Source organism: Ochlerotatus camptorhynchus, unplaced genomic scaffold (assembly GCF_037179485.1).
Source record: "Ochlerotatus camptorhynchus isolate MF236.1 unplaced genomic scaffold, CSIRO-AGI_Acam_v1.1 ptg000265l, whole genome shotgun sequence".
Classification (NCBI taxonomy): domain Eukaryota; kingdom Metazoa; phylum Arthropoda; class Insecta; order Diptera; family Culicidae; genus Ochlerotatus; species Ochlerotatus camptorhynchus.
The window spans coordinates 363,370-389,742 of NW_027040755.1; the positions used below are offsets into that span (position 1 = coordinate 363,370).

Sequence of the window (26,373 nt, forward strand, 5' to 3'; positions counted from 1 at the left end):
CTTATTATTTATTATTATTCTATACGTTCAATTTCTCGCTAATCCAAGTTGTAAGCTTCCACTCTGCTAGCTAGGGGCCTAGGGGTCAAAAGTTATCCTAAATAATTAATTAATTTATCTTTATTAGGGAGGCTTTCAGCTTGGGGCTGGTTCGCCTCCAACTATCCTAAATAGTAAACCTATATGTCCCGTGTAACAGGTTTGATTTTATCCAACTTTTATCACCGGAATAGTCCGGGAGATTTAATTTTTAAACAACCACCCTGAAAACCTCTTATCAACTGTTCCCTCTAGTTTATGAACAACCCATTTCAACACCAACTCAACCAAACAAAAAACGCCGAAGACAACATTTACCCCATTGAACGATGTAGCGATTGATTTTTCATTTTCGTCTCTTTTCTCTTTCCATTTTTTTCATTTTTAGATAAAAATCGACCGAACCCGGTGTTTTATTTGTGGAACAACGGAAACAGCCACCAGCAATCGACCAAAAATCGAAACAATCATCACGGCAGCATCTCAACTCCTTCATCATATCCGCCGCCCAGATCTGACACTCTAGGACGCGGGCGACGGCGGTCCGGATCAAACGGAAAGCAGTCACGTGAAGAGATTGTTTGTGTGTGTGTGCTTTTTTTTTAAGAAGAGACGATTTCTAATAATCGATTCAGAATTTTCCGAGACGAAGCAAATCCGGAGAAAAAGTGAAATGGTGTTACTGTGCTCGGAGCCTTGATGTGTGTGGTTTTATGATTTGGTAGGAGCAAATCTCAACCGACAACCGGAAACCCAAATCGAACGGACACAACATGGCAGTTAGTTAGAAGTGATTCGGATTCGCGGTTTTTGTTTTTCTGTTCGAAGGAAGAAGAAGAAGAAGAAGAAGAATATTAAGCAGAAGTAGCAGAGAGGAAGGCACCGCTGAATACATACATCTCCATCACGATCGGTTGCTGCTGCTGGTGGCGTGCGTCGATCCTGTAGAAACCGACGGCCTCAGCTCCTAAGATAAAGAGGATTACGCAAGACGAAGGGAGAGTTTTACAACCATAGAAGCATAACTTAACTTGACACACACAGATTGATATATTACTACTAGTACTACATATTCTACTACCACTAGATTCGCGACTAGTGCGTGACGAGCAAGGAAGGATTAGTTGTTAAGGATATCGCAAGTTTACTACTAACAAAACACAGTCACACCCCCCGCTTTAAGAAAGAAGGAGTCAGAAGAAGCAGACGAGAAGAAGATAAGTCTTAGACAAAACAACCAACCATTAATTAGTAAGTTAAATCGAAGTTAGTAAATCCAATAACGATAACTAGAAAGCAACCAAGATGGCGACGATAGACGGACGACCGGCGCAGTACCAGATTACTCTGAAGAATCTGCGCGAAATTATGGAAAACCGAGGCCGGGAAGGAGTGGCGATGATTAACGAGTACGGCGGTGTGCACGAAATTTGTAAGAAACTGTACACGTCCCCGAACGATGGCCTCAGTGGGTCGCAAGCGGATATCGAGCACCGGCGAGAAACGTTCGGATCCAACACAATTCCTCCGAAACCACCGAAATCCTTCCTGACGCTAGTGTGGGAAGCCCTACAAGATGTTACGCTGATTATCCTGGAAATTGCTGCCATCATCTCGCTGCTGCTCTCGTTTTACCAGCCAGCGGACGATGATGAAGAAGAACTCGAAGAGGAAGAAGAGCACTATGCGTGGATCGAAGGCTTGGCCATTTTAGTATCGGTGTTTGTAGTCGTGATTGTGACGGCTTTCAATGACTACTCGAAGGAGAAGCAATTCCGAGGGCTACAATCGCGAATCGAAGGCGAGCACAAATTCGCCGTTATCCGCGGTGGCGATGCAGTACAGATCAATATCGGTGAAATCGTCGTGGGCGACATCTGCCAGGTCAAGTACGGTGATCTTCTGCCGGCCGATGGTATACTGATTCAAAGTAACGATTTGAAAGTTGATGAATCTTCGCTGACGGGTGAATCGGACCATGTGAAGAAGAGTGAATCGACGGACCCGATGGTATTGTCCGGAACTCACGTGATGGAAGGTAGCGGAAAGATGGTCGTCACAGCTGTCGGTGTTAACTCGCAGGCCGGTATCATCTTCACCCTGCTGGGTGCGGCTGTAGATGAGCATGAAGCAGCTGCCAAAAAGCAGAAGAAGGATGCCAAGAAGTCAAAGAAACCGAAGGACGGCGATGAAATTACCAACAACAGCCACCATCCGGCTCTGAAATCTCAAACGACAGTGGATTCCATTACATCCGATGATGGTGAAGAAAGCAAAGGCGGCGAGGGCGGAGGTCACGGAGGAACCAAGGAAAAATCCGTTCTCCAAGCGAAACTTACTAAACTGGCCATTCAGATCGGTTATGCCGGCTCGACGATTGCTGTCCTTACCGTTATCATTCTGATCATCCAATTCTGCATCCAAACCTTTGTCATCGAACAGAAACACTGGCGAAACTCGTATGCTAACAACCTGGTCAAGCATTTCATCATCGGTGTGACCGTGCTGGTCGTTGCCGTACCGGAAGGTTTGCCGCTGGCCGTCACTTTGTCGCTTGCCTACTCGGTCAAGAAGATGATGAAGGACAACAACCTGGTACGGCATTTGGATGCCTGCGAAACCATGGGTAATGCCACTGCCATTTGCTCGGACAAGACCGGAACACTGACCACCAATCGGATGACCGTGGTCCAATCGTACATCTGCGAGAAGCTATGCAAGGTGACACCCAAATACTCCGACATTCCGAGAGTAGTGGGTGAAGCAGTTGTCGAAGGCATTTCACTCAACTCGGCCTATACGACGTGTCTGATGCCGGGCGTTAATCCGGGAGATCCGCTGCAGCAGGTTGGTAACAAAACCGAATGCTCTCTGCTTGGATTCGTGCAAGGATTGGGCAAAAGTTACCAAACGTACCGGGACAGTAATCCGGAGGAATCCTTCACCCGTGTGTACACGTTCAACTCGGTTCGAAAGTCTATGAGTACCGTTATTCCAAAGCACAGCGGTGGCTACCGAGTTTACTGCAAAGGTGCATCGGAGATTGTTCTCAAGAAGTGCTCCTTCATCTATGGCCAGGACGGTGTGTTGGAGAAGTTTACTCGTGACATGCAAGAACGGTTGCTGCATCAGGTGATCGAACCAATGGCATGCGACGGTCTGCGAACCATTTGTCTCGCGTTTAGAGACTTTGTTCCCGGTAAGGCCGAGATCAATCAAGTGCACTGCGACGGCGAACCGAACTGGGAGGACGAGGAAAATATCGTAAGCAATTTGACGTGCTTGTGTGTGGTCGGTATCGAAGATCCAGTGCGACCGGAAGTTCCGGACGCTATCCGAAAGTGCCAGCGAGCAGGCATCACCGTCCGTATGGTTACCGGAGACAACATAAACACTGCGCGGTCGATTGCTACCAAGTGTGGCATCATTCGGCCTCAGGATGACTTCTTGATCCTGGAAGGTAAAGAATTCAATCGGCGTATCCGTGACAGCAATGGGGACATTCAGCAACACCTGCTAGATAAGGTGTGGCCAAACTTGCGGGTTCTGGCTCGATCATCGCCTACGGATAAGTACAACCTGGTCAAGGGTATCATCGACAGTAAGGTTTCGGACAATCGTGAGGTGGTTGCTGTAACTGGCGACGGAACGAACGACGGCCCCGCCTTGAAGAAGGCGGATGTTGGATTTGCCATGGGAATTGCTGGAACCGATGTGGCAAAGGAAGCTTCCGATATTATTCTAACCGATGACAATTTCAGCAGTATCGTCAAAGCCGTCATGTGGGGGCGGAATGTGTATGATTCGATTGCCAAATTCTTACAGTTTCAGCTGACGGTCAACGTGGTAGCTGTGATTGTGGCGTTCATCGGTGCTTGTGCCGTACAAGATTCTCCCTTGAAGGCCGTACAGATGTTGTGGATGAACTTGATTATGGACACGTTGGCATCGTTGGCACTGGCCACCGAAATGCCTACACCGGATCTGTTGCTGCGTAAACCGTACGGCCGAACGAAACCACTGATCTCACGCACAATGATGAAGAACATCCTGGGTCAAGCAGTCTATCAGTTGATCATTATCTTCGGACTCCTGTTCGTCGGTGATCGACTGTTGGACATCGAGTCGGGTCGAGGCCAACCGCTAAATTCCGGAGCGACACAGCATTTCACGATCATCTTCAACGTGTTCGTCTTTATGACGCTCTTCAACGAGCTGAATGCTCGCAAAATTCACGGTCAGCGGAATATATTCGAGGGTTTATTCACGAACCCTATCTTCTACAGCATCTGGATTCTCACTCTGGTGTCGCAACTCTTCATCATCCAATTCGGCAAGGTGGCATTCTCGACCAAGGCGCTCAACATCGAACAATGGCTGTGGAGTGTATTCTTTGGCCTCGGAACGCTAATCTGGGGCCAGGTCGTCACGTCGATTCCCACCCGCAAGATGCCGAAGAAGATGGCGTGGGGTCGTGGCGAAGCCGAGTACACTGAAGCGATCCGACTCGGCGAGGAGCGCTACGACTCGATGGATAATGACAAGAAACCCCGTGCAGGTCAGATATTATGGATCCGTGGCCTTACTAGGCTGCAGACCCAGCTTCGTGTTGTACGTGCATTTCGATCCACATTAGAAGATTTAGAAGAACGTCGTTCCATTCATAGCTTGCATAGTCTTAGAAGTTCACGCAGTCATCCCGGAGGCATGAGCACGAGTGGTACAATGACTAGTCAAGGTCTCTCAAATCTCTTATATCCACCAGGTTCCAACATCCCAACCGGCCGGCTAATAGGTACTAATGTTGGCGATCTTAAGTATATTGATGAAGATCAAAGACTTCACAATAATCAGCACATAATAGGTATAAACAATAAAGTAGAATACAGTATATAAATTTGATTTATATATTAGCACACAAGTCGTATTCTATATATATTTGAAATTCAAAAAAAAAAAAATACAATCCAGGAACTTCAAAATTTAACGAAAATTTGCCGATAAACGAAAACAGAAAAAAGAATAATGATCAAACGTTTATATTACTTCGATTGATTGACGCAACATTAATCTCGTGCATCTCGTTATTATTCCTTCAGATATTTCGGTTTCAAATCTTTCTGTTTTTTCCCCCCTCATATTGCTGTAAAGTTTTAATTTACCCGTTTTCCCTTGCCACCCTCAGAACCAGAACCGATTGATTTTAAGCGTGAATTTACTACCACCATTCTCCGTTTCGTTCTTCAATGTCTAACTGCAACCCTTTTCCACAACTCGCCTTAAGCTAACTACAACTACTACTACTACTACTACAACAACTATTGCCCAAACATCACCACCCACTACTACTACTACCACCAACAAAAATTCCGTCCCCTCTCATTTGTTCTATTTGATTGTTGTTTTGTTTTTCAAATTTGACTTTTACCTCTAATCAAATGCTGATTAATGAATGTGTTGATTTTTGTGTTCCCCACCTCCATTCTTTTGTATGCGTGTACTTCCTGAGAAAGTTTTTCGATTAACAGTTCCAACTTATTTCTTTTCAATTTTCCCAACCACAACAGGAGTGAAAAATGGCTTAACAAATTAGTAAGCTTAGTAGGCTGGGATACACACACACATACACTCACATACAGGAAGAGAGGGAGAGAAGGTTCACAGAAAGTCACGTACACACATACACAAACACGAAACAACACAAACACACACACACACGCGTGGTCGAAAACGAAATAGGGCAGGGATCGTCGCCCCTCACGAAATGCGAATTTGGCCGGGTCGAATGATAGAGCACTTCGCGCGGAGATATAGACAATCCAAGTTATTGAAATGTCAAAATAGAAACGCATTGTAATCTACCTCTGTCGTTGTGTTGTTATTTGGTCTAGCGTCTTTGGAATTGTCGCTTCGATCGATGCCCACCCCGGGAGGATAAGAGAAGGGAAAGCAGCAGTAGCAGCAACAGTACAATCGTCTCCCAAGAAATGACCGCGCATACCCAGTGCCTGGAGGGTTCTCTTTTTGTTATGGTGGAAATTGATGGGCATTGTTAATGCAAAGGTGGTGAAAATTTGTATCCAGTCATTCGTCAATTACAAACAGAACTAATGGGTCTGTGGGGGGATGGCCCATTTTACATGAAAACTTTTGAAATAAATATCTGTGTGGTTGTTTCGAAGCAGAAGAACGGGCAGCAATTCCGAAATGGGTGATAATTCACATTGATTCAAGTGTTTCAGCACCCCGGGGGCACCCTAGTAGAATTGTTGTGACATTTGCTACGTAACTGATTTCAGTTATAATTTAGATGATGCAACATGTTGTAGCAGAGAGTATGTTTAGGGAAATATCAAAACTAATTTCCTTGAGAAATGCCGGTATAAGTTAGGCAACATTCTCGGAAGTGTTGCTAAAGAAGGAAAATTCCGAAGATACCGAAAATAAAATAAATCTGGAGAAACTTCAAACGAAATTCTGGAATGGATTTCAGAAGGAATTTATGACTTATAACTGATCTTAAGGAGATTTCGAGAGAGAACTAAAAAGCCATAAGCCGTTATTGAGAGATTTTTGTTTTTGGTTCCTGAAAGAAGTATTTTCAGTAATGAAGTATTTTAGATGGAATTTTCCTGTAGAAATTCTCGTAAAAAATACGAGAAATATCTACTTGGTAAATTTCAAAGTATTTCTTTTGAAAATGAGTGAGACGTTCAATGGAATGAAAAAAGAAAACAAAAATACATTTGTAGGATGATTTCTTGAGAAATTCTTGCTCTGCTAATGAATTCATGGCCACGAATGTGATTTTTTGTTTGTTCCTTGATTTGTTTTCCGTCGATCTTGTTTTCCGTGCTGAGCACCAATGCTACCGACGCCAGCCAGGGAGGCAGCTCCCACACCTGGACCCTACCTATCGACCCATCAACTCATGGATCGGGAATCAACGGCTTTACTTCAATGAGGTACAGAGAGAGGTGAAGTAGGTCGTGAAATATGGTTGTATTAGTAATCCAAAAAATCAACGTAAACGCAATTAGTGACGTCACTAATTGCTTGTATCGACAGGTGTTTTACTCGCACAACTTAACCGACTGCTTCATCTCGGTAATCCAGCTCATTGGCTTTACTTCCCTTCCGGCGGAAGGCGTGAACAGAGATTTTATGCCTCAAAAAATCCCGGCGACGAGTATGTATCTGATACGAGTCTCAAACAGTGATTCAAAAAATCACGACGCTCTCTCGTATATTCGGAACCTGAGTAAATTTTGGTGGAAAATCGAGGGAAATGTTACTCATCTACTATACCTCACTTTTTGCAATTTTGAGTCGAATTCGACTCAATTGTGAGCTACTCTCAGGCCAGGCAGAGCAAATATTAGAGGAAACTTACTAAAGAAAGAACGTAGAAGCATAGAGGTAAATCTAAGACCAGAAGGTCCCGAAAAATCATGCTCAACTTTTTGGCTCAGCTCTGGTACTATCTTCGGTCCCAAGCTAATCGATACACCCCTCGAAACATAGGAAAATCCACGAACCCCTCATTTTATCTGTCAAACTTTCATAGCGAATCAAAACAAACATAGTGTAGTACTAGAATTTCGACTAGAATGGGGTACGTTAATCGATTTGCTTGGGACCAGTGCTGAGAATTGTCATTGTCATTGACAGACTTTCGCGCGATATTGTCCAAATTGTTCGTCACATAGTCACTGACAGACTTGATCCTCGAAAAAACCTTCGTCAAAATCTCACTCATTTTTTCGTCAATGACAAAGAATCACCTGGTAACAAAAAGTGTAATTTCGTAAAGGGTGTCCACGATGAAATTGCCACACACAAAATTGATTCGCAAAATTCGAGTTTTCATCCGATTGCCATTAAATTTTCAGGGATTGAGAAATAACTATTAAACTTCATTTTACCATTTTACTCGTATTTTATTTACAGTCCATACGCAAATGCCCGCACCTTGGCCTTAACCCCGGCCATAAGATTCTGCACAGCCTGTGAATCAACCGTTTTTTGCATGTAAACCCATACTTTCTTCAGTTCCTCGACTGTCTTCACTACCTTAGGTCGTTTAAGAAGGTGCTGCTTCATAATCGCCCAGTACTTCTCGATGGGGCGGAGCTCCGGAGTGTTGGGAGGGTTGAACATTTTCGGCACGAAATTGACCTTATTGTCCGCATACCACTTCAGCACGTCCTTGGAGTAGTGGCATGAGGCCAAATCCGGCCAGAAGATTGTTGGGACGTTGTGGGCCTTCAGGAGAGGAAGCAGCCGCTTCTGGAGGCACTCTTTTATGTACACCTGTCCATTCATCGTGTCCTGGGTCACGAAAGGTGCACTCCGCTTCCCGCACGTGCAGATGGCTTGCCAAACCAGGAATTTCTTCGCAAATTTGGACATCTTCTGAGTGCGGACATGCTCCGGAACGCTGAACTTATCCTTGGCCGTGAAAAACAGGTTGCCGGGGATCTGTTTGAAGTCGGCCTTCACATATGTTTCGTCGTCCATGATGCAGCATTCAACTTTCGTCAGCATGTTGAGGTACAACTTCCTGGCACGGGTTTTGGCGGACTTGTTCTGCTTATCGTCGCGATTAGGGGCCTTTTGTACATTGAACGTTCGAAGCCCATCCTTAGTTTTGGCCTTCTGGACAAAACTTCGGCTTAGGTGCAGCTTCTTAGCCACATCCCTAACGGAGGCGTTCGGATTTCGGTTGAAGGCCCCAACTACGCGGTTGTGATTTTTGGTGTTGTACGGAATACTTTTTCCTTCACTTCTGGGCTTCCGATCGGTGGTCAACCGTTCCTCGAACCGCTTAATCACTCGAGACACCGTGGAATTCGCGATTCCCAACGTTTTAGCGATGGAACGATGCGAGAGATCCTTGTTCTCGTGATGAATGCGCAAGATTTTATCACGCACGAGCTGTTCTTTCGACTCCATTTCCGCGAGTTTTGATCACAGGACTTTAAAACTTGCAGGATGTAAATAATGCACTATGAACTAAATCCACCCAAATTTTCATTAAATTCTACCCAACGGTTAAAAAGTTAGAGCAATTTCATAGTGTGGCAATTTCATCGTGGACACCCTTTATATTCTGTGTCACATTATTGTTATCCAAGCAGTTCAGGACGTAGATGCTTGTTCACATTAACGTCTCCATGTAATTGTGTTGCTCAAGTCATTTAATTTCGTTAAAAATTTAACTAATAAAAAAAATATGTACATGTTCGTCACTGACAGAATTGTCACTGACAATTGACATGGTTTGCCTTGACTGTGACTCTTAGCTCAATTGAGTGACCAAAGCGGAATTGTCAATATCACCGTGCATGTCGAGATTTTGCAGCACTGCTTGGGACCAAGAGGCTAGTCAAGTAGTGAGCCAATTTAGAATCGTTAGTTTCCACCGGTTGGTAGAAGACCGCGCTGAAAAAAAAATACGTGCACTGCCAATGAGATCAACCAACAACAAAATCTGCCGGAAAATGAGGAAAATTTTACTCAGTCTTGGAGTAGTACCTATGTGACTACCAATGAGAGAATCCACAATGTTCGGGAATTTTTTCCTGGAAAAACATGAGGCAAATTTACTCATCGCTGAGTTCTTGCACTTTTTGGGATTTATGAGTAAACTGAACTCAAATTTGGGTTGATCTCATTGGCCGGGTATTTGTGTTGTTGCGTCAAACCTGAATTTTCCTGTCCTGTTATTGGATAATTTTGAACATTTTATTTTTAAACGAAAGTGAATTTAAATTTACGTGTAACATTTTGTGATTTATTTGAAAAGTTGTTGCCAATCTCGGATGTCGAGACGTAGTAAAAACGCGTGGACTGTTTGTCTGATCTTTCCGGGACTTGAACCGATAGGAGTACTTGGCCGGCTTTGAATGTTCTTGAAGACAGATGATGAATTCGAAATCACAGATGCCGCGCTGGGCATTTCGCGATTCTGATTTGAGATCCTGATCGGGATGTCGCTGAATTGCACTAACATGTTCTGGAGCTGTTTCTGTGAATCGTTAATTCCTCTCACTGCAAAGTTAACTTGATCGACAAAAGACCGCATCTGACATTCTGGTAACTCGAAAGAATCCGACTGTGCCTGAGAGGCCGTATTCATGTTGTCAACCAGCAAGGAGGTCTTACGTACAGCACTGTTCAGACTTTCGGTGCTTGAGAGGCTCATCCCCTTCTCCAGGGAGATGATGGCCGTGTATAAAATTCCAACGTTGGCTGGAAAGAGGGATCGTAGATGTGTAGCTGTTTTATACGCATGTTTGAGAACCAGCTCGGCGTGATGCCAGGCAAGAGCCTTTTGCGAATCTGGATGTTTCAATCCTAGCTCCCATGGCCTGGAGATGTAGTCGATGGGAGACAACTTCTCGGTCTGTGGCGTCTTTATTCCTTCCATGAGCAGATAATACTCATTTACATCGATCTCTACAGCTTTGGCCACTGGAGAAGGAGGTGCTGAGCGTGCCTCCCCTGCTTGATAGAATGATGAGAGCTCCTCTGCCGGGACAGAGACTGGACTATCTTCGGTATCTCGATTGGAACAGACGCATTACTCATGCACTCTGCTACATCTGTTGACAACGGCTTGTTGTTCTCCATAATCTTTTCCACGGTCATAGACTTCTTTCCTCCACTCATCTTTCTTGACTTCTTACGGCGAGCAATTTTGAAGGCTGTTCAGATTTCTGAGTCTTTATTTTGTCTTTTTTTTGTACTTGAACGTTTTGTTTATTCTGGATGATTTTAGAAAAGTACAAAAAGATGTGTACGAAGAAAATTTCTTCACTGCATCTGTCATCATCTGTGGTGCGTTGCAAAATCCATCGGTATAACGGAACATTGGATTTAAATCCGAGATGTAGAAGAAGGTAACTGCTTGTTCGTCAAATTCCGTCGCGGTAAGCTGGAGGCAACATCCGACTAGTTTAAATTATTTGAGCAGAACAGGCGGTGTAACCTGTGGTGGGGCCTCCGATAGCGTAGTCAGTGGCGGCGGGTTCGATTCCTGGTCCGGCCTTGTAAATCTTTCGGCATGGATATTATCTTGATTTCCCTGGGTATCGCTGTGCTTGACATATAGCGAATTCGTTTATTATCCGGGTTGGAACCCGAAACCGAACTTTTTGTCAGTGCGAACCAGAGCTGGTAAATATCACGGCCGCCATGTGACGATGAGAAAACAGGTCCTCTCACTATCACGAGACGAAACTACCTATCATTGGCTTTCTTGTCATTTTCCAATGATCAAGCGCTCATGAGAATAATTCTTATGCGATTTTGACATCAACATTTCTAACTGATTTAGATGAATTTAAGCAAAACAACCGTATGTAATCGGTAGAGTGAATATATTATTAGGATTTCCTCGGTACTAGTAACGTTGATAGCATTAAATGAGCTAGTAATTACGATGATCACACCACTGTCACGTTCTGTCATGATGAAAAATTCGATGAGATTTTGAAGAAAATCTCGTATCATCGTTTTCTCATCCAAAGATAGTGACAGAAGTATCTCTGTAAATATCGCGTGAAATATTTCATTGAAAATGACATTTGCCAGCCCTGCCAGTGAACCTCAACCTGAGGTAGGTTTTAAAAACAAACGATCAAACTACCATTTGTCATACAACAAGCCGACCCAATTTTGGATACACGATACAGGTTGGAACTGGATATAAGACGTATTCGCTAATAGAAAGCTCTCAACTAATAACTGGAAGTGCTGCAGAGAACACTAAGTTGAGAACACGCATAAGCTCGTGTAAGAGCGTAAAAGCCATGAATAAGAAAAACGAAGTGTAGGGTGAGTTCAAAATCATATTTTTTTAAAATAATTGATGATGTTGGTGAAATAATGCGTTACTAATTGTATTTAAACGTAACAGCTGGATACATCTATCTTCAGGGCAAGAAACCTATGCAAGTTTCAAAATCTTTACCAGCAAATATCTTATTCCGGTTCTTCCATAAGGCTACTGCTGAACAGAATGAAATGTATTGTAAAGATACTCTTTTTTTAAAGTCTCAAATAAGTATCATTAAATGATGAAATTCTACTCTTGAGATTCTCAGTTCGACAGTCTCTTAGTGATACAGTTCGCCTAATCATTATGCCAAGACCATCAATGTAAACGTGTTTTATCCGGTAAAGAAAATCTTCCACTACCCCTCGGAGCTGTGACTGACTTCCGACCTGTGAAATTATAACCCTTACAACAATTAGTCTTGAAATGATCAACCATCAATTGTTGCCACCAAACAAATACTTAGTTGATGCTGTTGCTTCTACTGCTGTTGAGTGTAACTCTATCAGTGCGCGTTGTCGCTTAGATCACCGGTAAATAAGTCGATTTTGTCGGTGAAAACAAGACACTTTAATAAGATTTCGTCATTCAAAATCCACGCTGCATTACTTACATGGATTTTGACGAGAAAAAAAAACAAAAACATACGCAGTGCATTAACATCGGTACGTTAATGCACTGTTGTTGACCAAGAAAAAGACCTTAGTAGGAGAAACACCACGTCGTTGTTTCTCCGATATCCAACCAACTAGTAACTAGATTTAGGCTAGGTTTAGACAAAACACTTAATAATATTACTTTATTTTATGTTTAACTAATAGATTTTAAATAAAGGTTAGTTAATTGTTAATCGTTTATTTATTTGTAAAGTTTTATCTCTGTGCTGAATGAATAAATAAAAAAAAAAGTTGCATAACGATCGGGATAGGACGGTAATTGGTTTGGAGAAGTTTAAATTACACAAACAAAAACACTACATTGAAACACTGAAATAAATGTCACCCTAACAACATTTGGTGTCTTTCATTAAACTCTACAACTACCTTCTAAGAAAATAAAAAAAAATCCTTTTAAACTGCTGACACAGTTTGATTTGTTTTAACCTCCTAGTTTGTAAGCGATCCCAGCACTAAGCCCTTACACTTAATTTCTTATTCTTTATCTGTGGATTATTATTTTTCATCGTTGGTCGGTTGCCCGCGATAGTAACAATAAAACGTCTTAACGATATGATAATGATTTCGATATGTTGTTTGTTTTCACGTTCTTCTAATCCCCCTCCAAATCTGATTGGATTGCTACTAAAATAAGAGACGAAGAAGATAGAGGGAGAGAGAGAGATAGATTGTTTTCCGTTCCATTTTCCACCTTCTTACTTACCTGTCTGCTTTCCGCTGTTTTCGTTTCTTTGTTTGAATCTTTCTTCTTTTATCTACATTTTGACTGCTGATAGTAACTGTTGTATACTAATTCAGTCTGAAAATCAGAAGATAAGCAGAGACTAATGAGCAGAGACGTGAGAGATTTACCGAACCGGCCTGTTTCTATTCCATATTCGTGATTATTGTTCGAGAGCAGGAAGATAACTAAAATGTTGTTAGTTCAGAGTGACCACCTGTGTGACCATGAAGTCCGACGACGATGATTACCGTGATGCTATCTTTGCAATCGGAAGCTAGGATGTGCGCTGCATGTAAAATTGTTAATTCGAATGCCCCCCAGATGTACCCCGCCCCCCGACCTAGCCATCCTCCTATATGTACTGCTACTACATCTACACGTAAGACCCCCCCACACAAACACAAACTCACAAACTTTTGTAAGACTCCAGCGACACAGCCCGGTTCCATGTTTGTTATACTGTACTAGTAGCATTCTACTACCAACCCCTGTTGTCTACTACTCTAATGCTGTAGAGGAAAGTGGCTATTGAAGACTGAAAACCACCTCATAACATTGATGTCCACCGCCTTTCTATACTGCGCAATCTATTTTTTTTTGTACAGAAGAGTATGTGTATTGCAACTGGCAGTTAGTTCAGCCATGACTATAATATGTTCGAAAAAGACTGAAACTATACAACCGTTCGAATGTGTTGCTAGGAGCGTGTAATTTCTTTAGTCTGTTCATATTTTTATGTTACTCATTCACACCCTATACCACTTACACTTTGGCGTTTGGCGCACATAATCTTACCGATTGACTAAACTTCTACACTTAACTTATTCTTGATGGGTTCCGATGAATTGTAGATTCCGAAGATAAACTGACTTTAATCGTAGTCGAAGTTTCTATTCATAGTGATCATAACTTAGTAACATTTGCATGGCACTTTAATAAAATCTAAAGACTCTACTGACGAAAGACTGATGTACAAATTCTACCAGCGGGTCAAATTTCATCATTTCTATACAAACTTTCTCTTGGTTTACTCGAAAGAATCTCTAAACATGTTGAGCCTTTTCTGGTCATTCTAAAAATAGATAGGGTTTAGATCCAATTTTCGGCTTACTAAGCTCAACTTTACCTCTCTTTTTCGAATGGATTTTTGCACAAAATGGAATGTTTCTACTACAGATGTACCGTTAGATTTTATAAGGAGTTTATATTTAGTTAAAAATACAACACTGCTTCTTGATTTGGTTAGAAGGGGAGGGCGGGTGAATGGAAAATCTTATTTAATCATTTCTATATTAAAAAAAAAATGTTTACAATATTACTATCCGCATTCGCATTAACCAAGTTGCTCACAATCGTGGTCCTAGATTATGGTACGAGTGATGTAGGCGGTCATCCTTTACCTCATTTTGAAATAGTCACTGCCTCTTGAAAGCGATACAACCTACAATGATCGAGAACTGTCCTGGTCACGTCCTTGCAGTTCTATTAACTTCGAACTTCAGGAAAGTTTAAGATCTTTTGAAAAGTTCCAAGAAATCAGAGATGTTGAGTTCAGAAGAGTTCTAGGAAATTCCAAGATCTCCATAGAATTTCGTCCAAATCATTCAGAGAAGTTAATACCTGAACTTAAAGAAGTTCCTCCAAAAGTTTCAAAGGAGAACTTGAGGCAGTTCCACACCCTCCAAAGGCGCGCCTCTTTGAAACACCCTCCAAAGGCGCGCCTCTTTGTCAGTCAAAATTGGATTCCTTAGCAACAAAATTAAGGAATGACACCGACAATGACCATGCATCAGAACCCTTTTCTTAACCACTTCAAACTAGGGAACAACGAATAGAAGATTAGGAATCACATAGATGAAGACTAACTAACTCATTTTTTTCCTTGTTTCAAGATCATCCTCGGTGGACAAAGCCGAGTCTTGTCACTATCAACAAGGCATAAAAAGTAACAAGGACTAAGATGTGTTCCTTGGATTGCTGAAAAATCCTGTTCCCCTAGTTTGAAGTAGTTAGGACTAGGAATCGGTGGCAGATCTTACATCCCGTAACGTACCACGAAAAGGTGATTATGCCAAACGACCATTATGCCAGCTCAAGAGTTGAAATGCTATACTAAAGACTGTACTAGTACTAGAAAAAGAGGAACTACAACATTACGGTTAGGTTTTGAAGGACCTACGTGGACAGGACGGGCCAATAATGAACAGGCCGAGACTTAACGAACAAAAGAATGTTTTATTAAAGCAAACTTGAATTGCTCACATCGAGCTCTTGAATTGGAATGATAGCGAAAAATAACAGGAGTGACCAGGTCAGGTAATCCAACGACTACTTTGATTTCAGGTTTGTACTTCATTGTTTTATTGAATCTGCCCGGACCTTGCCCTTGACACCATTAATAAGATTTAGGGCAATGGTAGATTTAGTGAAGAAGTCAGCCAACTGGTTGTTGCTGGCAATCGGCCCCACCAATAGCTTACTTACTTAATCACGAAGAAAATGGTGTTTAATGTCGATGTGTTTGGCTCTCTTACTCTCCAAGTTCTTGGTCATACCAATGCATCCACGGTTGTCCTCGTATATGGTGATTGGTTCAATGTTCATCTCACCGAGATCGCCTAGAACACCGACTAGCCATATTGCTTCCGATGCTGCAGTACTCAACGCTACATAATCAGCTTTTCAGCTATTCAGCATTCGCTTGAAGAAGTTGCAACTGTTGTTTGCTTCTTGCTTGACCACACAACAGTACGTCCGAAAACACGGAAAACAAATCCGCTTACTGATTTCCAGTCGTCGTCAGTATCGGTGGCCCAGTCTGAATCAGCAAACCCGATGAGTGGCGCCGCTTGATTGTCTCGAGTAAACGTCAAGCAACACTCCATCGATCCTTTTAAGTATCGTGCAACCCGTTTCAGAGCTGTAGTGGTAAGCGTGACTGCTTTCTTCTAACACCCCAATGGGTCTGGGTTCAATCCCAGCCGAGGTCGGTGGGATTTTTCTGAGGCATAAAAATCTCTGGTCACGTCTTTCTTCGGAAGGGAAGTAAAGCCGTTGGTCCCGGCCCATGTGTGTTGAATGGGTGCGATATCCTACGCAGGTGTGGAAGCTGCCTTCCTGCACATTCGATTGCCGTCAATGGATGGCAATCGATGTTCGTCGGTTATTGGCACTAGATTGCGGAACAGAGACCGACGTTAAATAAAGGAAAGAAGAAGAAGAAGAAGAAGAGCTGTCCAATGTTGTTGTCCAGGGTGAAGTTAGAATCTCCCCAGATATCCGATAGGAAAGCAAATGTCTGGCCTTGTGGACATCATCACGTACATCAGGCTTCCCAATAATTCACGGTACGGTTCTTGAACACCTTCGGCCACTTGACGATCCAATTTCAATCCTTTCTCCATTGGCGTCCTTATTGCATTGCACTGCGCCATGCCGAATTCCTGCAAGATCTTTTCCAGGTTGGTTTCTTGAGACAGCATCATTTCTACCATCCCAAAAGTGAGTCAACTCTCCACAATCGGTCATTTCAAACATCGCCGACAGTTCGCATTTCAGCTTCATTATGGTGGTCCGCTGCATACCTGCTATCAGGAGATCATCGACATACAGTACGATGAAAACAATGTCTTTCCCCCTCTTGTCGATACGGGTGTATAGGCAATAGTCGTGCTTGGAACGTGTGAAACCTAGTTTCAGCAGCGTTTCATTGAATTTTTCGTTCCAACAACGAGGAGACTGCTTCAGACCATACAACGATTTCTGTAGCTGGCACACCAGCCCAGGCGGGAACAGCCATGAAGATTCTCTCTTGTAGCTCACCATGAAGGAACGCCGTCTTGACGTCCATCTGATGGATCAGGACCGACACCATGCAATCTAAACTGTTAATCAGATGGTCGCTACATCCGGGGTCCACGTAGAAGATGGTTCGCTTGTTCTGCACCTTCGGTTGCTTCAAGTTCACCATGAACGAAACTGCTTTGCTTTCAACCGCTGCGTTGACGTTACCATCGGTCTTCTTGACACGACAATCTTCCATCATGTGGCCAGTTTTGCCACATCGATGACACTTTCCGTTGAACTTTCGTTGCTTCTTATTTCTGCCTCCAACAAACGCTGCTGCCTTGTCTTCGCTCGAATCTTCCATCCTATCAGACCGCTTGGATTCTTCAGTCAGTAACCGCTGTTTCACAGTCTCCAGGGGTCGTGAGGTCGTTCTCGTTGATATTCTCTAGAGCCGTTACAAGGGAGTCGTAGCTACCGGGAAGGGTGAGAAATAATTGCGATACCATGTCGTTCTCTTCGAGCTTCGCGCCTGCCTGTCGAACTGTTGAAAATGATGCCGCATCGAAGTTCCTTCTTTCATGCGGAGCCTGGCCAACTGCTTCCGCAACAGGGTCTGACTTGCTACAGACTTCTTCGCATATATATCTTCCAGTGCCTTACACATTTCTCGAGCAGTCTCCTTGTCCCGTACTATGCCTAGACAGTCATCAGAAAGGAATCCAACTAGCAAGGACTTCGTTTTCCGATCTGTCTGCAAAAACTTCACCCTTCTCTGGTCCGATTCACCGGGGACTGGCTTGGTTAATACGTCCGAAACTTTTGCCGCATGCAGGTACAGTTAAGCTCGAAACTGCCAATTCTCGTAGTTCGTTCTGAAGCCTTCCATCGTAGATGAGCCCATAACCTGAAGGAACTACGTTGGCAGGACGGGGCAATAATGAACAGGCCGAGACTTAACGCACAAAATAATGTTTTATTAAAGCAAACTTGAATCGCTCACATCGAGCTCTTGAATTGGAATGACAACGAAAAATAACAGGAGTGACCAGGTCAGGTAATCCAACGACTACTTTGATTTCAGGTTTGTACTTCATTGTTTTATTGAATCTGCCCGGACCTTGGCCTTGACACCATTAATAAGTTTAGGGCAATGGTAGGGCCGACTTCTTTTGATACCTTTACCCACTGTTTCTTCAAAGCCAGCTCGTTCTCCAACACCTTAGGTGTTTTACGAAGTCTGGCCTTCAGATGGCCCAAAACTTCTCAATCGGGCGAAGTTCCGTAGGTTGACGTCTTTTGGTACAAAAACAACATTGTTGTCTCTGTACCAGTCTAACACCGGCCGCGCGTAGCAGCTGGATACCAAATCCGGCCAAAACAGTGTTTAGTATCCGTGAGACCGCAGGAAGGATAGGAGGCGCTTCTGGAGACACTCGTCCCGGTAGATTTGCCCGTTGACGTTTTGTAGAGAATCTAAGGATGAATTTTATTAATTTTTTGCTGTGTTCTGCAGAGAGAGATTCCCAGTGAGAATCTAATATGTATTTTAAAATAATTCTGAAAAGAACTCTGTGAAGGGCAATGATTCTAAAGGAAATGTTTGAGAACAATCCAATGAAATCCTGTACAGCGTTTGGAGCAAATTTTGAAGACCCGAGCGAAAACCAAATTTAAGATTCAAAAAACATGCTACCAACAACTCTTAGTAATGATTCATTTAATGTAACGATCTCTCCAGCTCTAACGCATTCGCATTAAGCATTTTATGATTAATTTAAATGTAAATGGCACAACCGGGATCATTTCTAAAATTTCGGAAAAACAGGAAAATTACTAATCGATGACCGATGCACCTAAAATTAAAAAAAAAGTTCCAAGATCTCCAAGTTCCAAAAAATACCAAAAACATTGAAAAAGTTCCAAGAACTTCAGTAAAGTTTCAATAAATTCCATGAACTTCAGCGAAGTTCCAAGAACTTCAGAAAAGTTCGTCCAAATAACAATTTAGTGTCTCTCTAGTGGCTGAAGAGAGAAATTGGACTTTTTTTTCGAAGCCAACAGGGCATTCTCTTCTTTAGAGTTATGTAACAGATATTTTATTATTATTTAATTTCAAAATTAACCATTTTGAAACATGACTAATGTATTTGTAATGCATTCATCTAGAGAAAGGGTCTAGGATAAGAGAGAAGCAAACTGGCTGGTTTGGAGCGAAACGAACTGTCAAATCCATAGCCAATTCTTGAGCAGCGCCTTGATTGCATTGGTTGCCAAGGCAGTTGGTTTTGAGTCCGCTTCTCTCTTATCCTATATCCTCACTGCATTCATCCATCATCATCCCATAAGCCATTGATTATGTTAGTGGCGTGTTGAAAATTTTGATTAATTAAGCGCACGACACCTACAAGCACTGAACAATCATTGCCTTGATAAATGTCTGTTGGCTAAAGCTGATGGATTACACTTTCAATTCCGAATCCAAACAAAAACCAACCGAAATCCTCCTCCTTCTTATCACAACAATATCAAACGAATTGCTTCTCACAATCGGGTGACATCCGGTTTGAATTTTGCAATTCCTTATCAGTATCTTGTCCTAATTGGGTCGTTCTCATCTGGTAATCTGCACTGTCCTTATCTTTTCGGTTTCGAATGATTTTTTCTATTATTATTTTCAATCCAGATTTCCCCTGTTTGTTGTTTTTGTTTCGTTCCGAGTAGTATGACTAATTAGAATTAGAATTTGAGTTTGGAGATTTATTTAGTTTAGAAAAAAAAAGTCAAACAAGTAATATGAACCATTAGACAGAAAATAGTCTCTTAGCAACGATGTGTTTGATTCATAGACTACTTCGATATCTAAATTTAGTTAAACATGCCTCTTAGAAGAGTTGAATTCTTAGCTAAATAGCAACTAGCAACGCCGCAGTCAATTGGACGCAGCTCAGTGCACATTCAGTAATGATGTTCGTTTTGGTAATAGAGCTACAGATCATCGTGTGTCACCTTAATACCTAGAAGTTTGTGCCATTCAAACCGACAAGCGAAAGCCAAAAAATGCTGATGAAATCGTGAATACCACCCTTGTCTCACACCACCTACGTAAAAACAAATGTAGCTGTCATCATTCCGTCATCCGTCATTCTGATAGTGTAGTTGTTCTCATCATCTTTACGCCCTTGTGGTTTGTTCACCAGTGCATACACGTTCATCATTAGCAAGCGGCCTTCTGTTGTTTTTGTATTCGCTATCGATTCGTACACCCGCTGTGTTCATTCTGGCTGTATTTGCAATCTGACCTTCATTTAGGCCAACCCGGCCATAATTTCCCCATGAAAACCCCCCTGTGAGCTGTCTCCCCTTCACTCCACCCCCTCATCCTTCCATACCTGTTTACAATCATCGTAGTTTCTGCATCGTTCAGTTATCTGCAAAATTTAGTACATCATCGTCACTATAGTGTCTATAATTAGAATGGATATAGAAAAATTGCTTCGCTGTCTCATGAAAAATAAATCCAGCTACTTAGGCAGACCCAATTATTTATAGTTCTCAGTAGCAGCAAAATTATATCTATCTAGAAACATGTGCAAAAAGTAGTAAACCATGCCACTGGAAATAAAACCCCTCACACTCTGTAACGGCTGACACCTGTTCGTTTCACAGATTGAAACGGCAAGCAACTAACCCCTCTTCAGAACTCAGAAACAATAGACCACCTACAGCAACACACACAACGATTCACACCGACACGTGCATCCGAATCCCAAGCCTCCTGCGATCTATGTGGTTCGTTACCATAACAACGCTACACACTCACAACCCAAATCACAACAGAACACTCACTAGCCGACTGCGATCGACATATACTAGCTGTAGTTTGACGTTTTTATTAGTGTTTGATGGTTTCGAACATTGGAAACGGCGAAAAGATTTCCGAAAGTCCTTTGATTTCACCTATGTGTGCCACGAATTACGTTCAAACGATGTTAGCAAACTAGATGTATACGACACAGCAGTTAGAATAACCACCACTTGTATACTAATCGGTACCATAACGTTTACAGTTTTACATGCTTGTTAACCTTTTTCTCGGAACGAATGATGTTTGTTAGATATTTATTGTTCAAAGCCTTTCTTTTCGTTACTCTTTCATTTTGTTTAATTTCTCAAAGATTTCTCGATTTCAGTTTCCCATGTTTTTTCGATTATAAAATACAAATCAGTCAAGCAGCAATTGTCGAACCGGCTAACTCATCCCATTAGCAAAAACTTATCAAAAGGTTTTACGCTGTTCATTAACAATCTGTTGTTGATTTTGTTTCCAGTTGTTAGCAATTTTAAGTTGATCTGCTCTAACAGAACCCTCCCTCTTCTCTGTTTGAGTGTATCCGCGCCTCTGACGAGGGCTAGGTTATGTTTGCATTTTTTTCTAATTCTAGTTTAAGTTGTGTTGTTTGATTTTAACGTATAACCTTGCCTTTAATAAACGAAAGAACCAATACAAATCGGACCAATTAAAACAGCAACAGCACGATCAAATTGTAAAAAATCCCCCTACCAATCGATCATAGATGTTTTACGTTCCGATTCACCCCCTTGTCAATAAAACCCACAATAAAAATAAAACAGTCAATCTAAGGCAGAAGCAAAATGTAAAAATAAACGAAAACAAAACAAAAAAATCAAATGTAAAACACGAAAACCAGACAAATTCGAACGAAGAAATTTGAAGTTTCCTGATATTGTGTCGTTCTGTAACACGTTTATTGTTTTGCCTTGTGTTTTGCGACATTTAGTTGTTGTTCTTTTTTCTTCCCTGTTAGAAGATTTTAGTAGACTTTAGTTTCCTGTTTCTTTCTGCATTGTTTTCTTTCCTTTACCTGTTTTTCGTCACTTAATTGTATATTGTTCACCAGCAAAAGCCTATGCAGAAAAACAAACACACAGTATCCGTATTTTTTTTTTGTAACCACTTGATATTTCCGTTCGTTGTATAATATATTTGCGCCTGTGCCAATCACCGCCTCTAACCGTATTTCACTGTTCCTGAGTTGCGCTGCAGTAATTTATCTGGACTTTATGTAGATTCGAGTTCTTTCACAATTATATTTATATCGCTGTGGTTTTGTTTTTGCTACTTGTATGAAAGTTATACCATGATAATGTCTTGAGTTTGTGTTAAGCCAACAAATGTAAAAATAGTGTTATTTTTTGTTATTGTAAACGAGAAAGACAAGCAGTGTTGAGATGAGTGCAGCGAATAAAAAAAAAATATACCACTAACAAATATGGCTGCACTACTACTAACATCAGTTAAAAAGAAAACATAAAAGTCAGGGGAAAAGTATTGTTCAGATGGCAAATGCGTCGTTGAAGGGAGCAGGAAATTGTCTTTTTGAATTTGGCTGGAACTAAGGTCTGTATCCACACTAATCCGGACACATCAAAACTTGAGTAAAATACAAATTTCATATTATATTTCAATAGTAGTTGTTTATTTCAGATTCATGGGATATGATTTAAAAAATCACGAAGTCAAAACATAGTTATTCGGTATTTGCATAAAATTTTCGATCATAGCATTTAACTCCATCCATTAGGGTTTGTACAGACCCCTCAGATAACCGTGGTGGCCGTCTTTGTCCAAATTTGTCGGAGGTGTTTGATATCTTTGATTCCTTGTTTATTTTCAGAAAGCTTCCGCTTCATCAGAGCCCAATATCTCTCGACATTTTGGCGGATTTGCGGTTTTTGGTACAATATTCACTTGATTTGCTTCGTACCACTCCATCACAATTTTAGCATAATGGCATGACGCCAAATCGGGCAAGAACAAAGGGGTTTCTTTGTGGCTTTTGATGAAGCGTAGCAATCACTTCTGCAGGCACTCTTTCTGGTAAATCTCTTTGTTGATTGTGCCTGTAGTGACGAAAGATTTACTCTTTCGGCAACACGTGCGAATTGCTTGCCAAATAAGGTATTTTTTTTTGGAAATTTCGATGCCTTCTTCGTCCTGAAATACTCAGCTGTAGCATTTTTGGCCGTAGCAGGATAGAAAGCTGCTTGAAATCCTCCAGGACATAAGTTTCATCATCCATAACAACGCGTGAAAATTCGTCAAATATTCGCAGTACAAACAACCGTAGTTTTGCTGTCAAATTCGGTTTGTCATTGCGATTTGGAACTGTTTTTACTTCATACGACTTCAGCCCCAAACGCTGTTTTGATTTTTGGACAGGTGACATTCCTATTTTACGAGTCACCGTTCGAACAGAGAGATTCGGGTTTACGTTCAATATCCTCTTCACCTTTCGGTCCATGACAGGATCGGCTCGTCCAATGTTTTTATCACTTCTCGGTTTCGTCTCGACCGTGAAACGTTCCGGAAATGATTTGAGCACACCGTGAACAGTGGATTTAGGTAAATCCATTTTTTTGCTAGTTCCCGAATTGACAAGTCAGGATTTGCATTACGTCCGTATGGAATCCGCTCGCGCACGTGTTTTTCATTCGTCGCAATCTTGAACACTAAATATGCAATGTAAACACCAATCATAGTCTTTTTCATCAACGACTACCAGCTATACTTTAGCGAAATTTTTCACTCCTACGTGCAATATTTCAAAAGTTACAGTGATGTGAAGTAAAGCCGTACAGTAAAAGTATGGACGACTGTCACCACAAAACTGAAAAAAAGCTGTTCCAATCGAGCAAAGCGGTGCATTTTGACGGTTCGATTGGAACAACTTTTGACAGATGTCCATACTTTTAGTGTAGGGCTTTAATTTGAAGGTGTCCGGATTAATGTGGATACAGACCTTAACACACGGAGAATCGAAAGAACTCAAAATTAAGCCTTTTGTGCTCATCTTGACAGCTAAGTGCAACCAGTCAAAATTGAGTTCTTTGCGAAGTATCCAAATTTAAGGCCGTTCGCAATGCTGTTGTATTTTATTAGGACTGTTTCAATTTGAAACTAGAACAGAAACGCACCTCTCGCAATGCTGAGTTGCAGTTTCATTATTCGAGCACTATTTTGCACCAGATTTGCAACTGCTCGACTATTCTGTTTTATTTCTGAGCGAGTTTGAAACACGAATGGAACTCTGTTTCAAATTTCTTTGGATGTGTTGAAGATGTTTCGAAGAGCTCCACAAATAAAAAACGGAGAACTTCATAGAGAACAGTAAAGTTTATGGAACTTGAGGATTACAAACATGTTTTAGAACTGTGCGTTGCGCTGATCGTGTTGCAGTTTTATTTTTGACAGTTTCAAATTATAGAATTGACGAGTAGTTTAAAACAATTATGAAACTCAGCATTGCGAACGGCCTAAGTACTTTAATAAGACTTCGTATTGAGTAAAATGTAACTGTTTCATTAAGAGTGTACGTTCGGTGAAAAGTACCTAAAACTGAGTTTTCATTTTAAAATAATAAATGAAAACAAATATTGTTCTGCCATAAACCTATCATATTTCGCTTGCGTATGAAAAAAATAATACAGTAGATTTATTAATTAACATAGGGGGGTACAGCGCGGGGTAGAGAGGTAGTGTTGACATTACAAAAAAGTAGAGGTTTATAAAAAAAGCTTCGAGCTACTCAACAGTTTCCGGGTCATTGATTATTTTGTAGGGCGAGATCCGTTGCGTTGATTTAAGCATCTACCGGGTTGGTGAAGACAAGTCCCAAGCAAGCTCGTTTCCCGTTGGATCTACTCTTGGCTTCCCAGACTGCAGCTGTGCTTCTCATCCAAATCACCCTGCAATTATGTGGTAAGAAACGAGATAAGAACACAAAGCAGGGTCAAAAAACTAAAATATTCTTACTTGCATTGATCCACTGCCCTCAGATGCTGGGTGATGGTGCACTTCACTGACTGTGGAATCATCAGCTGGTTGGTGGAGGCCATTCCGCTTGTAATTGACCTTCTTCCTTGACTCAATGTATGGAGCAAGGATGACGTATGGCTCTACAAAGTTTCCAGACATGTCTGCAAATGGAACCTACGAAGAAGTAAAGTGTAATATTACTTAACCAATTAACTTTATAAATTTACTACATACCTTCTTCCGTATGGTTTTAGATACGCAAACCGAAATAAACATGGAGCACGTAACAAATTTTCATCCAAAATCAACTGCACTCGCAACAGTTGATTTTGGATACTTTTAAAGCTTGGAAAACTAAACAACTCAAAATCGAGTATTAAAGAAAAAGTAACTGTTTTAGTTTTACTTCATGATTAAGTTAAAACTACTTATCAATGAGAATAGAATTGTATCCAAAACAGTAGTGTTAGGGGAAAACTTATTTTTAAGTAATTTCTATGTCAATTTTGAGTTCTTTCGTTTCTCCGTGCAGAGTGAGGATAGTGAAATGACTTCTGACTTCCACATATGTTATGTGATAAGGCCCAGGCTCCTTAGTTGCGCCTATCGCTGAAACTCCCAATAAATAATTTTACTCGCTGCGCTTCAGACAAGTTCAGGGAACTGCAGAGAAGTTCAGGCAAGCCCATACGAGCCTCATATAAGGTTCCTTCTTGTTTGCATTTCAAGCTTATTGCGTATTGCATATCAGCTTATTGCGTGTTCTCAACTCAATGTTCTAGATGCACTTCCACAGTCATTAATTAAGCAAAAAATATGGGAAATTTTCCCTTGCCTGATAGTTGTGTTAGTATGCGTGTGCGAGCTACCAGTTACGCCAAATCCACGATCAAATGCATTGTTTACAAAAACTAATACGTCCCTTCGAAAAAGGAATCGAGATATGCATTAAAGCTTCTATTAGAACAGGATTCCCTTCCAGTGGTTTCCAGATACATATAACAATATCGCCAAAGAAGGACATAGCGCTTCCATTGCAAAAATGGACGCTAACCGTGGTCCTCACATACACAGTCATTACGAAATGATTGTTTCCAAGATCGACTGGATTGACCGAGCAAACTGCAGATCATGATCAATGAACTCCACACAATGGTTGCTGCCGAGTATACAGACGATCACGCGATACACATCGAAAGGTGGTCGTAGGGCATAATGTATAAAGACAAAGGGGCTTATTACGGATGTCACTTCACGGTGAAAACTTGTCACTTGTCGTCACGGTGAGGTGATTCCCATTTGATTTGTACGGTAATCACGGCTCTTATTCTGAGTATCACTTGCTCATCACCGTGTAGTGACACCCGTAATAAGGCCCAAAAGGTTGAAATGGACAATAGGTTGAATGGAGAAAAGGTCGAATGGACGGTTTTCGTGCTTCAATATTTTTTTATAAATTTCAAAA

At 41.6% G+C, this 26,373-nt stretch overlaps 1 protein-coding gene across 18 annotated transcripts in view; it reads left to right on the forward strand.

Moving 5' to 3' along the window:
• PMCA (plasma membrane calcium-transporting ATPase 3) overlaps nt 1-26,373 on the forward strand; it is a 134,838-nt gene that overhangs the window by 92,993 nt on the left and 15,472 nt on the right. For 13 of the 18 annotated variants that reach the window (XM_065226920.1, XM_065226919.1, XM_065226927.1 and 10 more), the window contains one exon: nt 428-4,903. In XM_065226920.1, coding sequence (XP_065082992.1) covers nt 1,345-4,903 — 3,559 coding nt within the window. In that variant the 5' untranslated portion in view covers nt 428-1,344. Of the gene's footprint in view, nt 1-427; nt 4,904-5,606; nt 6,433-26,373 lie in introns of those variants that run through there. The other 5 variants (XM_065226932.1, XM_065226934.1, XM_065226936.1 and 2 more) reach the window with 5 other exon arrangements.